Consider the following 16,223-nt stretch of genomic DNA (forward strand, 5'->3'; position numbering starts at 1 on the left):
GAGGCCGGGCCTGAAAGGCAGAAGCTTTGGGGTTTAGGGGTCTACGCTTAATAGCGAAGTGGTGACCTGGAGCGGGGTCTGAGGCTGGAGCTGCGGTGGGACAGGATGTGGGGTCGGATGGAAGCCTGAAAGAGCGGTGCAGTGCAAGGTGGGCTCGTGGGCGAAGACCTGAGCCTGGAAGCTGGAGGGTCAAGGGCAGGGCCGGGGCGGGGCGTGCTCTGAGGTTCTGTGACGACCTGGCTGTGCCCGAAAGGCGGGCAGGGTCTCCTGAAAGCGAGTTACTGAGAAACAAAGGCCGGCAGAGCGGCCACCAGGGACTTCCGAGAGTTGGGTACTCTTACCCCGTTCCGAACACCTCCCATAGGGCCATTCTGGGAGCCGTCAACCTCCCCACCTGTGCCGGGTGGGTGGTCTCATTCCTTGCTGCCCCCACAGGAGCTGATCACCGCCTGGTACATCGGGTTCCTGGTGCTCATCTTCGCCTCCTTCCTGGTCTATCTGGCCGAGAAGGACGCCAACTCCGACTTCTCCTCCTACGCCGACTCGCTCTGGTGGGGGACGGTGCGTGAGGGTCTGTGTAGGGCCGAGCTTCTCCCTGGGACCCTCCCTGGCCTGATCATTGTGACCCCAAATCCCGTGACCAGCCCCTGTGTTAGTCCCTCAGCTTCCTCCAGTGGACCAGCTTGTGCCCCCTTCTAGTTCCCTACATCAAGCCCTTGTGACCTCTACCCATCTCCGCATCAGCAAGGGGGAGGGGGGGAATCTATTGATTAGGAACCAGCCCCTGTGACAAGTCCTTATGACCAGTTCCTGTGGGCAGCTATGGAGGCCCCCCTCATGATCAGGCTCCCACCTCCCTGTGCCCCAGGAATCTCCTGTGGGTGGACCCCCTGACCAGCCCTGCAGGTAATTTGTTTGTGTCCCCAGATTACACTGACAACCATCGGCTATGGTGACAAGACGCCACACACGTGGCTGGGCAGGGTCCTGGCTGCTGGCTTCGCCTTACTGGGCATCTCCTTCTTTGCCTTGCCTGCCGTGAGTCCCCCTTCACTTAGGATGGCCCAGCCTAGGGGAGGGGGTCCGGGGGAGAGAGCCTGCTGAGCCCCTGTGCAGCATTTGCATGGGTGGGGGAGACACCTCAGATGGGCAGCAGTAGGGGTACCTTTAAAGCCTTTGGCTGTCCCACCTCCAACCATGCCTATGGCCCTAGGGCATCCTCGGCTCTGGCTTTGCCCTGAAGGTGCAGGAGCAGCACCGACAGAAGCACTTTGAGAAGCGGAGGATGCCAGCAGCCAACCTCATCCAGGTACAGGGGCCCCAGGAAGCCCCTGAACTGAACTGGTGTGTCAGATCTGTATGCTCACCCTGTGTCTCACTTCACAACTATGACTCCACTCAGAGAGAATTTTCTGGAGCCACATGCCAGGTTAGGGACAGAGCTAGGAGGCTGGCTAAGATTGTCAGAAACTTCTCCCACTTCTGCATGCCCAGTTCAGGGCTAGCCAGAGCTGGCCCACTGCCCAGCTGCAGCCCCAGCTCTGCACGGCCTGAAGTGGAGTAGAGACTGGACAAGAGATCCTAGGCCCCAGGGGGGGACCCAGTCCTGCCCCCCATCAGCGGTGCAGTCATCAGGAAGCCTGCTCTACTCCCAACACCTTAATTCATCCCACCAGCATCTCCACAGATGAATGTTATAACTGCAACCAAGAAAAACACCTTGAAAGAAAGAAATGGTTCTTTGAAGAGCATTTAGCTGGGGCTTGGCCTGATCTGACCTCGAAGGGAAACTCAGGGATGACTGCCCTGGGAAACTGACACTTGAGTGGAGAGCTGGAGGATGGGTAGAGAGCTGGAGGATGGGTAGTCAGCTAGGTGAAGAGGTGAAGGAGGGAGCCTTTGAGGTAGGGGAATGGCATGTGCAAAGGTCCTGTGATGAAAGGGAGCAGGGTGTGTTTGATGAACAGGAAAGAATCTAGTGAGGCTGGAACAGAAAGCTCAAGTGTACAGTGTACACTTGAGTGTACAGTGTAGAGTGTACACTGGAAGGGTTTGGCTCAGTGGGTGAGGCCCAGATATGAGGTCAGAGAGAGAAATTTAACATCTTCCTAACAACAGTGAGGATCCATTGACAGGTATGAAGCAGGAGGAAGAGGGGGTGAAGCAGGAGGAAGAGAGGGTGATAATGATCAAATCTGTGTTTTGAAAAGTATTGAGTGGATTGGAGGGTGACCTGTGTGAGTGGAGAGATCAGAGAAGAGACTCCAGCAACAGTTTGGGTGAAATGGGGTGGCAGGTGACTTGGACAAGGGTAGCAACAGATGAGATGGAAAGAAGTGGACAGATTCTGCATATTTAGAAGGTGAAATTAGTGGTATCAGGAGTGAGGGAGAGGCAGATGTCAGGGTGACTTCTAGGTTTCTGGCTTGCCCGACTGGAGGGCTGATGCCCCTCCTCACTAAAGGGTGACTAGACTTGGGGCATGAAGAGTGAGTTTGGCTGGAACGTGAAGAGTCTGCGGAGCCTCTGAGCCCCTGGGTGGGTGGGGGCTGTGGAGGAGGCAGCTGATGTACTGGTGTGCACCTGTGGTGAGTAATGTGCTAGGCTGTGTGTGCAGACGGTAATGAAGCCCTGGGCGTGGAGGTGCTTGCCCAGCAGGCAGAGGAAAGAAGAAGAGATGGTTTAGAGCTGAGCTTTACGGAACCTGAGCATTTAGTGACTGGGAGGGCAGAGCTGAGCCAGCCAAGGAGGCAGAGAAGGAACACCCAGAGGGGTGGGAAAAAAGCAGGAGTATGTAAACTGTTTGCTCCACTGTCTGAGGCATTCCCGTGGGACATGGGATGAGGCAAGTGCTCTGAATTTTGGGGACCCTGTAACAGCCTTGTGCAAGAGAAATTATCGAGAATTATCGGGCTCACCAAAAAGATCATTCGGGTTTTCCAGCCGATGGTGCAGAAAACCTGAACAAACTTTTCGGCCAACCCAATAGTTCCAGGAACACTGGCACAGCTCACCTCTCCTGCTCTGACCCCCTCAGCCCAGGTCTGGCTTAACATCCCCTTATCTCTCCTCCCCAGGGTTGAACCCCCTCCCCCATCTCTCTTATCGCCAGCCACCAGCCCAACTTTGCCTTCTCAGCATCCCTTGGGGCACAATGGCTGCTGTCCCCTGGGAACTGGCCTTCCAAGGGGCATTGTAGGGGCAGGTGGCTGGCACTGGCTGTGCCGAGAGACAGCTGGTATTGTGGTGCCCATAATTAATGAGACAGCTTTGGCAGCTGCTCCCCAGCCCAATCCAAGGGACTAGACAAGCAGGAAGTAAAAATATTCTTGTCCTAGGAGGGTGCCTGGCCAGTGAGGTCAGCAGTGGGCTGGCCCTTAAGGACAAGATGCATCTAAAGAAGGATCCAGTTCTGCTTCCTCCTGCCCAGCACCTGCCGTTGCTGATCACCCCATTCACCCCAAGTCCCAACTGACTCTTCTCTTTACCTGGAGGGAGAGGGATAGTCCTTCCTCTTGTCTGACCCTCATCCCTGCTGCTGCAGAGGAGACCCAGCAACTTCATGGATGCTAAGGGCCTGGTAGTTGATGTTCTTTCCTCCCCTCCTCAATCCCATGGGCAGTGGCAGGCAGCTGGGAAGAATGGGGTAGGGTTATTTTTAGTAATAATAATTCATTTAGTCAGTATTCATTCCTCAGACATTGCAGAGCACCCACCATGTGCCAGAGGATACAGTGCTGACCAAGACACAGCTTACAGACTAAGAAGAGAGAAGTACATTAATCAAATACACAGTGAATAAATATATATCAGCTGTGGGAACTGGACATAACAGGAGTGATTAATAGGGAAACTTGGTATTAAGTGCCTACTATGTGCCATGCATTGTGCTTGGCATTTAATGAACATTTCCCCATTTAGTCCTCACAGCCTTGTTGCATGCATGCTAAGTCGCTTCCGTCATGTCCAACTCTTTGAGACCCTGTGGAGTGTAGCCCACCAGGCTTCTCTGTCCATGGGGATTCTCCAGGCAAGAATACTGGAGTGGGTAACCATGCCCTCCTCCAGGGGATCTTCCTGACCCAGGGATCAAACCCACGTCTCTTATGTCTCCTGCATTGGCAGGTGGGTTCTTTACCACAAGCGCCACTTGGGAGGCCCCCACCACCCTGTTAGGCAAGTCGTACTGTGTCCATTTCACAGATGAGAAACTTAAGGCTCTGCAGCTTTATTTAATTGTCCACCCAAGTAGGTGGCAAAGCTGGAATTGGAAACTCACTTCTGCCTGATGGCAAAACCCCAGCTCTTAACTCCCACAGAGCCTCTGGCTCTGAGGCTGACTGCGTGTCACCTTGGGAGTCTTCTCCCCAGGCCTCCTTCTGACCTTGCTGGTGGCTATGGAGTTGGAACAAGCCTCTGGCTCTGAGTACCCTTCAACTGGCCTGAGGCCTGGGTCCTTTGGGGGGCAGAGGGCTGGTTGGGGGCTGAGAGGCCTCTCCAATGCCGGGCCCCCCAACACCTCCTTCCACTTCCTCCCACACCACCAGGCGGCATGGCGCCTCTACTCCACCGACGCGAGCCGGGCCTACCTGACGGCCACCTGGTACTACTATGACAGCATCCTCCCATCCTTCAGGTAGACCCTCCCGTGGGGGGACGGGGAGGTGGGTGGCTGACAGTAATGCCCCTGAGGACAGATGGCTGGGACAGAGTCCTGGAGGCTGGGAAGGGGGTCATGGCTCCCATGGGAGGGGGTCATGGCTTCCTCTGGGGCTGGCTCTGCAGAGCCTGTGTAACCCAGAGCCTGGAGGGTCCTCTCTCCCACTCTGTTCTGCCAGGGAAGGTGGGGACATTGGACTTAGGGCTAAGCCCTGGTCCTGGCAGTCTACATGCCCCTTCAGAGCAGTTGCCCCTTGGGACAGAGCCCAGCCAGCTCGCTCCCCTCAGTCTGAGTCGGGGTCAGCGTTAGCCCTTGCAGTGGATAGAGACACTGTGGTGTGGGCAAGAATGTATGTGCCAGAGTCAGGTACTAACACCCACCCCAGCACCCCTACAACATGCCTGCTTTACTGTACCAAGCAGCAGCCTTAGGGCCCAAAGGCGGGTTCGTCCCACTGGCCCACGCTGGGGTGAGACTGCACGGGGTGGCTCCACACAGGAGGTCATGAATAGCATCACCACGGTTCATGTGGCCAGGTGCCTGGCCACACCCTGGGGCAGGAGTGAAGACCTTGGAGAGCGGCTCAGCCCTGAGGGCTGCGAGGGAGGCGGGGCTAGGCTGCACTGCTCAGCATTTCTGCGGCTGCCTTTTTTGCCTCATTAGTTCTCGCAGAGCAGCTGTTGCGTGATTCCACTCACCCCCACACCTGGCTGCCCCCTCCGTGCTTCCTCAGCCTTAGGGGGCTTCCTAGGGGAGGAGCAGGAGAGAAGGGGCTGGGAAGGGGGCCTCCCAGAATCACACTGGCTCCCCCACCTCTCCACCTGGCAGAGGCAAGTGCCCACCCCAAAGACAGGAATGGTGGTTAGACTATTAATAGAAAGAGCCCTTCTTTCTAGAAGCAGTCCTCAGGACTCAAGGCCAGGCCCTGGGGAGTAGGGCAGGGGCTAGTTTGTTAGAAATATGTGTGAGATGGGAAGGAATGATTTGGGAGAGATGGTCTTGGGTCCTCTGGGAAGAGAGTCAGAGCTTGGTTGGCAAATTCTGGGTCCAATGATCCTTCTGCTCCCTGGACTTCAGTTTCCTCATCCGTGCAATGGGAAGGCAAAGAGAGGCAAGAACTCTTTCTTGGGTTAGAGAAACAGGAGATGGCCTGGAGAGTTCAGAAGAAGCTGAGCCCTCAGTCTAGTCTCTGAGAACCCAGCGTGAGGGCTGCAGAAGGAAGTGGGCTGCCTATCAAGTCTCCCTCCTCAGCCTCAGTTTCCCCTAAAATCCAGTCAGATCTGGAGGGCAGGATTTCAGGGCTGTTGCTGGCCTCCAGGTGGGCAAGGCTCCTCCTACAGACGCTCTGCTTGCTGAGCAGAGAGTGAGGTGGATTTGAGGTCGCCACCTTCCCCCTTGGAAGGGTGCCCCCTAGTGGATTCCATCCAGCACAATCATACCCGGCATCCTTGAGGGTTTCCCAGGAGCTGAGAAGAGAGAAAGACAGAGGAAGGCTACTCTCCCATTCCCACTCTTGCCCATGTGGGCCTAGTGTGTTCGCTGAGCATCTCCAGACAGGCTGGGCCCGGGGGTAATCCATCAGGAGCTCAGAGTCCTCAGGTGGGGGGCGGTGCCAGGGCCCTGCCTGCCGCTGATGGCGCCCTCTCCTGCAGAGAGCTGGCCCTCTTGTTTGAGCACGTGCAACGGGCCCGCAACGGGGGCCTACGGCCCCTGGAGGTACGGCGGGCGCCGGTACCCGACGGAGCGCCCTCCCGTTACCCGCCCGTTGCCACCTGCCACCGGCCGGGCAGCGCCTCCTTCTGCCCTGGGGAAAGGTAGGGGCCCCCCGGGGCTGCCACCTCCTCTTGCTTCTCCTCCTCCTCTTCCATTCTCTGTCTCATCCTCTCTCGGACCTGTCTCCAGCCACTGTGTGGGTGTCTGGGCCTGTGCTGGGGACTCCCAGGCCTTGTCAAGAGGCCTAGGCAGTTGTCATCAGATGGCCTGACAGGTACAGACTGACGGTCTCTCTGGAAAGGCCAGAGTTGACTCACCGTTTTATCACCTGGGACTCCAGGGGCCTGAGTCGGGGAGACGTCCACACCATCCTTTCCCATCACCTCCTCCATTCATTCCATTGTCCTCTTTCTTTCTCTGTTTCCACGTCCCCCTCACTCTTCCATCCCTGCACCCCTATCCCTCCCGGGAAGCTGGAGAGAGGAGGAGGCCGCTGGCCACAGGTGCTTACGGCTCAGGTAATCGTGGGCACCGTCCCGGGGTATGAGGGCCGGGGCCCCACCTCCCCAGCATGTTCCTCGAGAAGGGGCTTGACACTGAACTCGCCTCTTGGGAATGAGATGCCAGCTGGAAAGAGAGCTCTTGACTAAGAACTGCTGAAGGGCCTATGTAAACTCAACCAGTGACTAATGCTCTTGTCTTGTGCAAGCCTTGTCCACAGCTTTGCTAATCCCAGAGCCTCCTCCTGGGATTCTCCCACAATGCCTTTCTTTCTTAAGGAAGGACATTTTGCTGTCCTGACAATCTCTCTCCCCTTGACCTGCCTCTCTTGGAGCTTTTGCATCTTAAAAGAACAACGAAAGAACAACGCTTACCCCCACATAAATGTTCACAAATAGTGGAATTTCAGGCATACTTGGATAAGGGAAGCCCACTAACTCACTGTATATGGGAAAGTGACTATTCCTACAGAGGTGTAGCTTTGAGGCCAAGGGTTCAATCCCCACCCACCCCCGTCATCATCCCCTGTCCTCTGCCCACTGGTTCATTTTATTTCATCTTTGCATATCACCCCTGAATCAGTCAGGTGGACATTTGGACCTTGAGCCTCGGGTGTGATTCTGAGCCCCATGCCCAGAACAAGGGAGGGGAAAAGAGGTGTACCACTCGGGGATCAGAAGGAGACACTATGAAAGCCTCTGCTGCTTGGTGCTGTGTGTCCTTGAGAAAGTCATCAAGCCACTCTGAGCCTGAGGGTTCTGGGCAGAAAATTAGCAGTGTGAAGGCTGCTCAGGGGCTGATCTGGATTTCTGGGCTGAAAAGGCTCAGGGAAGAGGGAAGAGGGGGTTCTGGTGCAGAGATTGCAGGGAGCAGAATTCCTTTCCTGGTCTCAGCGAGGGCAGTTCTGGCCAGGGGCTGAATAAGAAGTGGGTGAAGAGGGAGACCCCTCTCCGTCTCTGGGAGGAGGGGACGTGTGATTGGCCAGGCCAGGCTGGAGGTCCCTGGAATAGGGTCCACGGTGCGGCCCATGCATACTGTCTGTCACTATCGGAATGTCCCAGTGTTATCCCTGCCCCGACCCAACCACAGCAGACAGGCAGAAGCTCAGAAGTTTTGGCATTTGAGCAACCCTGCCCACAGCCTGAGCCAGGGCTCTTTGCAGCTTCAGTTCACTCTGGTGTCACTTTGCCTGAGTAGGAAGGTACCAGAAATGGAGATTATCCTGGACCCCAGCATCTGTACCACCTCCCACAGCTGCTCTGGGTCTCTGGGCCCCCCAAGGCCTAGGAACAGATGACCACTGAGGACTCAGCCATCACTGACTCCCAGCCTGTGTGTGTCTGCCCTGCAGTGTCTATGTGGTTGGGGCTCATGGTGATGGTGGTGGAGTATTCCTTATTCCCCAGACCCCAGAGGGCCGAACTGTGACTTCTAGGAGACTAGTGTGTGTGTGCTAAGTCACTTCATGCCCGACTCTTTGCTACCCCATGGATTATAGCATGCTAGGCTCCTCTGTCCATGGGATTCTCCAGGCAAGAATATTGGAGTGGGTTGCCATGCCTGCCTCCAGGAGAATCTTCCTGACCTAGGGATCGAACCCACGTCTCTTATGTCTCCTCTATTGGCAGGTGGGTTCTTTACCAGTAGCACCACCTGGGAAGCCCCCTAGGAGGTCAGGCAGCAGACCAAATGGCCAGATCCTTAATCTTGGCTGTCTGGGCCCTGTGGGCTGGGTGCCCAAGACAGGATCACCCCCAACACACACACACACACACACACACACACACACACACACACACACACACTTGGTTGGCCACAGCCTTAGTGGTGCTTGTGGATGGACCCAGGCTGAGCATGTTCCCAGGATGACAAGGACTTCCTGAGGGGTGGCTGTGCCAGAGTCAGCACCTCTCTCTGTGGGTTTTGCAATGAGATGCTAAGACAGTGGTTTTCAGAGCATGGTCCCCAACTTTCTCTGTGTCGGCATCCCATGGGACATTTGTTCATCATGCAGAGATACCTGGACCTCTCCCCAAGCCATGGAATGAGCATCTCTAGAAATGAGGCACAGAATTCTGCATATTTAACACGCTCCCCATGAGATCCTTATGCAAAGCTGGAGAACCTCTGCCTTCTAGGCATGTGGGCTAGAGGATGATTCGAGGGGGGTCCTTCTCTCCCACCAGCCACAGGAGGCTGGCCGCATCCTGGCAGCTGCCCATGCTCTGCCCACCTGCCTCCTTCCCACTAACCTCTGTTGTGTCTTGTTCTCCACTTTCCAGCCAGATGTTTAGTAATAAACGGAGTTTCTTTCGGATCCACGCCAGCTGGAGACCGAGGTACCCCCTCGCCTGCTCCTCCTGTCCCCGCTTCTCCTGGCCCCACCCAGTTCTGGGGCTGGAGAGGGAGACAGGATGGGCCAAGGACAAGGTGCATGTGCCTGCTGCCTGCCGTCTGCCTTGGGGCCCTGATGAGCCCCTCGCCTTCCTGGGGATGCTTCTGCCAGGTCTGGGAACCTGGGCTTGGTCCCCAGTCTGTCAGGAGGGACACCTACAGGAGCCTTGGGATGAGTTCTGGCTCTGCTGCTGATGCTCCCCCACCCCAGCCTCGTGTGATCTTGGCCAGATTGCTTTCCTTTTCTGGACCTCAGTTTCCCATCTGTGGAATGGGCAGATTGAACTAGAGGCTCTCGGAGGGTCCTTCCCACTCTTTTTCCAGGCCTTTAGCTTCCTGGCTCTGTACTGCCCACTGAGGTCCTAGCAGATGCCTGAAGGGGCTGGGGTTGGTGCCTCCTTCATCAACTCCAGAGCCCAGTTCTTTAGCCGCCTCACCACTACATTCCTTGGTACCTGCCCTGTGCCAGGCCCTGCACTAGGAGCATAAAACATGGTTCCTAGAGAGCTGCAAGGAGTAACCACCATGCGGTGTGAGCGACACAGCTCAAGGAGGAAGCAGGGGGTGGCGAACACCAAGGGGGGAGATGAGAGAGCTCGGCTGCTGCAGCCCGTCGTGGAGGTCGGGAGCTAAAGCTGGCTCACAGAAGCCTCGTGAGAACCTCATTCTGTTGGCACTGCCTGGCAGCTGGGGCTTAAGAGTCCTGCGTATCCCAGAGTGCCTTGGCAGCCTTGTGGATTGGGGCGGGAGGGTGGGGGGCTGGGCCGTGAGGAGGAGAGGGGTGGGCTCTCCAGAAGCAGAGTTTCTCAGAAATGTGGCTCCGTTCTGAATCTGGCTGGGCGCCTTGGGTGCAAGCCTTCTGTGCCTCCGCTTCCTCAGATGTAAAATGATGGTGATACTAGGATCTGTTTCCACTCAAACTGTGCCTGGCTCAGAGGAAGTGCTAGATAAATGTTGGCCTCATGCGATTTACTGTTATGGTATGCACTTGGGAACCACCGCTGGAGGGAACACGCTGCAGGGTAAAGCCGAGGAAACTCTGGGTCAGCTGTCCCCCTTTGCAAGATTCCCTGGGCTCTGTGGGTGTGATGGGCAGGAAGGGCAAGGCCAGGGCTGTCTCCACAGTCTCCAAGAGAGGAGCTATATTCAGCATCAGAACAGGTAGGCTGCCTCCGACCTCTGCGAGCCTGGTGTTTGGCGGGCAGATGGAGTGCTTAAAGAAATCCCTGTGGAAGTGAGCAGAGGGGTTGGGTCCAGCCAAGCAGACAGAAGGCAGCATGTGCCCTGAGCTTGGCCTCTCTTACAGGGATGCCCCAGTTACGTTCACACACCTGTCCCCCAGCCACCAATGAGCTGAAATCACTGGCAGCACTGATGTTTGGGGCCAGAGAATTCCTTATTGTTGGAGGTTGTCCCATGCATTGTTCAGCATGATTAACTGCATCCTTGGTCTCTACCTAGATGCTAGGAGCTCCTCCCTCCTCGTCCAGGGAGACAACCAAAAATGTCTCCAGCCAGATGTCCCCTAGTGAGCAAAATAACCCCCAGCTGAGATTACTGCCAGAGACCCTCTCCTGTTGGCTCCTCCCAGAGAAAGAACACAGCCTCTGAAGTCACAGAAAACTGGGTTCCAGTCCTTGTTCCATGCAGAGGAGCTCTGTGACCTTGGAAGCTTAGGCACCCCCTTCCATATCTGTAAAATAGAGGTGGTAACTATGGAACCCGCCACCCAACGTGGCTGAGAGCCGAAAAGGCTCAGGCAGTCGGCCCGGACCTTGTGTGCTCTTCTGATGTCCGCTGTGTGCCAGGTTCCTTTCCATTTTCTTTGAGCTTTTAGGCTCCAGAGAGACTGATGTGAGCCATTTTCTGGGCCCTGCCAAAGGAGCTGGAATCCAGGGCCGCCGCTGGGGAAACAGTGCCTTCTTGTACTGCAAAGGAGCCCAGGGTCTCTGGCTGGCTGGAAAGTTACAGAATCCCACAAGTCAGGCTAAAAGCTCCTGCAACCATCACAGAATCAGAGCTGGAGAGAGACCTTTCAAGACCTCTAGGGCAAGTGCCCACACCCCTTCCTTCATGAGTCCTACTGAGTGCAAGCTCAGTATGGCTCACACACTTCTCATGACAGGGAGGTCAGCCCCTTTCCCCAGAACAGCACTGGAGTGATGTGCCAGGCACAGAGATCCAGACTTCTGGGCCCTTGCCTGACTGCAGGGCCTTCTCTGCCCCTCTCTCTTCCTCTGCCCCTTGAAGGAGCGGAGGACAGACGGGGTGGTCGCACGGACTGGGTGGGGTGGTGGGTGCTTGCCAGCATGAGAAGAGCCTGAAGGAACTGCTCTGCAGAGGAAAGTTTGGGAGAGCCAACCTCAAACTTCGGTTGGAATCTTTGGTATGTGCTGAGGAAATCCTGGGCCAGCCAACAGCATGATGGGTTGCGGGGAGCCACCCCATCCTTCCCTTCTGATATCCTCAGGGCCCCCATCCTTGTCCTATTACCTCTCCCCTCCAGGCAGAGGTCCCTCCTCCTAAGGATGGCCCTACATACATCCCAGCTGCCTTCCCAATAGCACCTTCTGGGGCCTCCCTCCCCTCAGCACCTTGCTCTATATACTCCATCCCCTATGCCCGGGCATGGAGGACCCCGGTCCCCACTCAGCTCTGAAACTAGAATCTGTCTCCTGCTCAACCCTTGATTTGAAAGCCTCTGAGACCTGGTGACACAGTGTCCCTCCCTGGTCCCTGCCCCCGGCCCGCATCAGAATTCCCCCAAGACTGGCTGGTGTTCTCCTGAGCTGGGGCCCCGGACATTCGAGGTGCAAGGGCCCCAAAGCCATCTGAAGGGGGCCTTTCAAGTGGCAAACATGCAGGGTGGTGGTGGTGACATCTCCAGGAGGCCTCGGATGGGGACGTTTGGACAGGTCCCATTCAGACAGCGATAACACGGTCCTTGAACCTTTAGGACAGAGTTACTCTAGCAGGCACTGGGTACGCTGGGCCTGTCCTGGGGCACCCGAGGCCTCCCTTCACCTGTCTGCTTCCAAGATTTGGAGGATAGGTGAGGAGTTTGGGTGTGGGAAGGGGAGTCTAAGGGCATACACAGATACATGCGCGTGTCTTCACATGTACACAGACGTGTAGGTGCTGTTGAACTGCAGGCTCAGGAGGCAGTGGGAGGTCATGTGGGCAGGATGTCAGTCTGGGTGGACAGAGAAGAACAGGTTATAGACCTTCACTGGTTTGTGGGTGGGGCCCACCGGCATGGCCTGGGCATACATGTGGGCCCAGCAGCTAGACCCACAGGGCTAAGACCCCCAGCAGGCCAGGACATTGCACAGCTCCAGGCTGTGATTTCATTCACACAGAAATCTGAATGATGGAGACCTTTGGAATTTTGCAGTGCACTGCCTATACAACTGTACCAAGTCCTAAGGCCCTGAGCTGACCAGGTGAGGTCAGATAGCTCCAGCGGTGGGCAAAGGAGGAAAATAGGTACACACACTGGCACCTGTGTGCATAGAAGCACAGACACGACACACATACACGCACACACCCTCAGCTCCACACAGCCGGCCCGCGTGGACAGAGAGGAGCTGGGGGCCTAACTCAGTGTGCATGGCCGGGTGAGCTTCTCCATCCCTCAGCAGCTTGTCTGTCCCCGGAGGGGTCTCTGCCTCCACTCCCCGCCCCCAGCTGGGCCAGGCCCAGCTCCCAGTCCTCTGTCTGCCTCTGACTCCCTTCTTGGGTTTCTGTCACTCTTTCCACTCTGCATCTGTCTCCTGTGCACCCTTATCTGTCCGGGCAATGACGGGTGGGAGGTGGGGGTGGCGAGTGGAGTTGTTCAGACTGATCCTGGATTGGCTTCTCATAGGAGTCAGGGCCCCCCTTACCACACCTATGTCCCATCCTAGGAAGTCTCCTCTTGGAGGAGAGTCAGCCCCAGTAGCTGCCCCCAAGTCCCAAGTCAGCTGTGTCCCCACTCATGCCTACCCCCAGCTGCAGCTAACTTGACTCTCTCCCCCATCCGACCTGCCCTGCCAGCAGCCGGATGGGCATCAAAGACCGCATCCGCATGGGCAGCTCCCAGTGGCGGACGGGCCCCTCCAAGCAGCACCTGGCACCTCCGCCGACGCCCACTTCCCCGAGTAGCGAGCAGGTGGGTGAGGCCAGCAGTCCCACCAAGGTACAGAAGAGCTGGAGCTTCAACGACCGCACCCGCTTCCGGGCCTCCCTGAGACTCAAACCCCGCACCTCGGCTGAGGGTGAGCCCCTGCGGGTGTGGGGCCAGGACCCGCTGAGGATGGCAGGGCGGGCCTGGAGTCTGGGCTGGGGATGGGAACACTTGGTTCTAGTCCCAGCTTTGCAGCAGATTGAGCATCTTTGGGCACCAGTCTTCTGGTCTGTAAAATGGGCATCATAATACTTGCTTTGCTGGGCTCCAGGCTCTTTGAGAATCAGAGAAGAATATAGAGGTGGCATTTGGTAGTGGTTAAGAGCATAGGCTTTGCTGGATAGGAGGGGAGTTTGGGACAGAATGGATACAAGTATATATATGGCTGAGTTGTTCGAAACTATCACAACACTGTTAACTGGCTATGTGAAGTTGCTTCAGTCATGTCTGACTCTTTGTAACCCTATGGACTGTAGCCAGCCAGGCTCCTCTATCCATAGCGTTCTCCAGGCAAGAATACTGGAGTGAGCTGCCATGCCCTCCTCCAGGGGATCTTCCTGACCCAGCGATCGAACCAGAGTCTCTTATGTCTCCTGCTCTGGCAGGTGTTCTTTACCACCAGCACCACCTAGGAAAACGCCAATATTTAGAAAGAGAAAAAGCAAAAAGATTGGGGAACACATGTACACTCATGGCAGATTCAAGTCAATGTATGGCAAAACCAAGACAATATTGTAAAGTAAAATTAATTAAAAAAAATAAAAATATGTGACAAGAATAAAAGACAAGAAAAGAAAAAAGAGCACAGGCTTTGGAGCCAGGCTGCCTGGGTTTGAATCCTGGCTTTATCATTTATCTTGGGCAGGTAACCTAATCTCCCTGGGCTTCATTTTCCACGTCTATAAAATGGGGACAGTGATCACATCTACTTCCTAGGATTGTTGTGAGGATTATATGAGATTATCCACAGTAGGTGAACAGAAGAGTTCGGGAATATAGTAAGTGCTCATCAAAAGCTAGCAGCCTTACAAACATGCTCTGGAAGGAGCGGGAGGCCATCCTTGCTGAAGAGAGCCCTGACTGTGCACAGCCCCACTCTGGATTATCTTGTCTACTTCTCTTAGCAATAGCAGGGTTGTGTCTATCCCCATTTTACAGATGGGCAGACTGAGCTCTCTCAGCAAGGAAATGGCAGAGCTGATATCCCTAAGCAGGTCTGTCCAACTCCGTAGCCCATGCTCCCCACCCTGCCCGTTTGCTGGCCCAGCCTGTGGATATGAGGCTGTGAGCCTGGTGAGGGCTGCATTTAGAGAGGTGGCTTTTTGGAGTTCCAGCTCTGTTCCTGACTTCCACTGTGACCTGGGTAAGCTACTGCCCTTTCCTGTGCCTCGGTGTCCTCTTCTGAAAAACAAAGGATTGGACCAGATTCCCTGGAAGACTTCTCCCAGCTCTGACGTGCTTCAGGCCCCCTGGGTGGTGGTGGGGGCGGGGGTGTAGAGGGGGGTGGACAAGGATGGAGGTTAGGGACAGGAACTTTGGAGGGAGGGGCCCCAGCCATACTGCCTCTGTCTGTGCTGTATCAATCCCCACCATGCTGCTGGCTGACCACTCTCTTGGCCCTTTCTTGGAAAGTTACGGAACTCCACAAACCAGTCTTTTGGGGGAGCTGGTACCTGGGGCCTGGTTGGTACCCAGGGCCTCCTCTTTCCTGCCAAGAAACTGCCTGACCTCCCCACCCTTTGGCCCCAGTGGGGCCAGGACAGCATCACCTGTCTGTGCAGTGCTGGGCACCAGCCTTGGAGAAGCCATTTCTCTCATCCCGGGAGAACGACTTGCTTTAGAGGCTTCCTCCACAGCAGAGCTGGGGCTGGGAGCCCGCCCTTTGATTCCCTCTTGGCTGAAGGAAAAGGCTGATGTGCGAGAATGCACAGATGCCTCAAACCCTGTGTCACTGTCCTGCGTGGTGGAGCCGGTGGGACTTCCTCCAGGGCTGTGTGCAACTTGCCCCAGGCCAGACCAGATGCGCCCTAAAGTGGCTCCTGCTCACTGGCCACCAGGCAGATGTGCACACAGGGGAGATGGGCCTGCAGCAAGGTGTCCCCCTGGGTAGGGCAGCTAGGAGGTGAGAACCTGGCCTGCTTGTGCCCCCAGGGAGGCTCTGGGCCCTTCCTGGGGCTCTGTCTTCCTCTCTGTACCCCTCAGGGTGGTGGTAGGGGTTGCAAGCACTCCCTTCTGCTACCACCACCTGGGCCCCTTGCTCCTGACTTTTCAGAGGGCCCCTCGGAGGAAATGGCGGAGGAGAAGAGCTACCAGTGCGAACTCACTGTGGATGACGTCATGCCTGCTGTGAAGACGGTCATCCGCTCCGTCAGGTGAGACTGAAGCAGGAGGTGGGCCACCCACTGCTGCTCCCCATCTGGGGTCTGCCTTTGTGGCCAGGCTTGGCCTAACTCCTGGCATACCAGCTGCTGCCTGCCTGGCACCCTCAACAATGCTGGCTGGTGGGGTCCGTGGAGAGTAGGTGGGGCGGGGAGGTGGCATATGGCTCCCGGCTGGGTTGGTGCAGACTCATCATGTCGGGAGGGCTGGTCAGGTGGGGCAGTGGGCATGGCTGCCCACCACAGTCCCTCTACTCACACTATAGTCTTCTCCCTGCTTCTCTCCCTTACCGCTCTCTCCCTGTATGTCAGGCTGCCTCCTCTTTCTCTCTCTCTCTCTCTAGCTGTGTATCAGCATTTGCCTGGCTCTCCCTAGGTCTCTGTCTTAGAGGCAGTTTCACCCCATCTCTGT

At 56.2% G+C, this 16,223-nt stretch overlaps 1 protein-coding gene across 1 annotated transcript in view; it reads left to right on the top strand.

The window, feature by feature from the left end:
* Positions 1-16,223, top strand: part of KCNQ4 (potassium voltage-gated channel subfamily Q member 4) — a 59,107-nt gene that overhangs the window by 33,294 nt on the left and 9,590 nt on the right. Inside the window, exons 5-11 of the mRNA XM_018042486.1 lie at positions 436-561; positions 928-1,038; positions 1,214-1,309; positions 4,548-4,636; positions 6,313-6,474; positions 13,304-13,524; positions 15,706-15,805. Coding sequence (XP_017897975.1) covers positions 436-561; positions 928-1,038; positions 1,214-1,309; positions 4,548-4,636; positions 6,313-6,474; positions 13,304-13,524; positions 15,706-15,805 — 905 coding nt within the window. The remainder of the gene's footprint in view (positions 1-435; positions 562-927; positions 1,039-1,213; positions 1,310-4,547; positions 4,637-6,312; positions 6,475-13,303; positions 13,525-15,705; positions 15,806-16,223) is intronic.

The sequence above is a fragment of the Capra hircus genome, chromosome 3 (assembly GCF_001704415.2).
Source record: "Capra hircus breed San Clemente chromosome 3, ASM170441v1, whole genome shotgun sequence".
NCBI classification, from domain to species: domain Eukaryota; kingdom Metazoa; phylum Chordata; class Mammalia; order Artiodactyla; family Bovidae; genus Capra; species Capra hircus.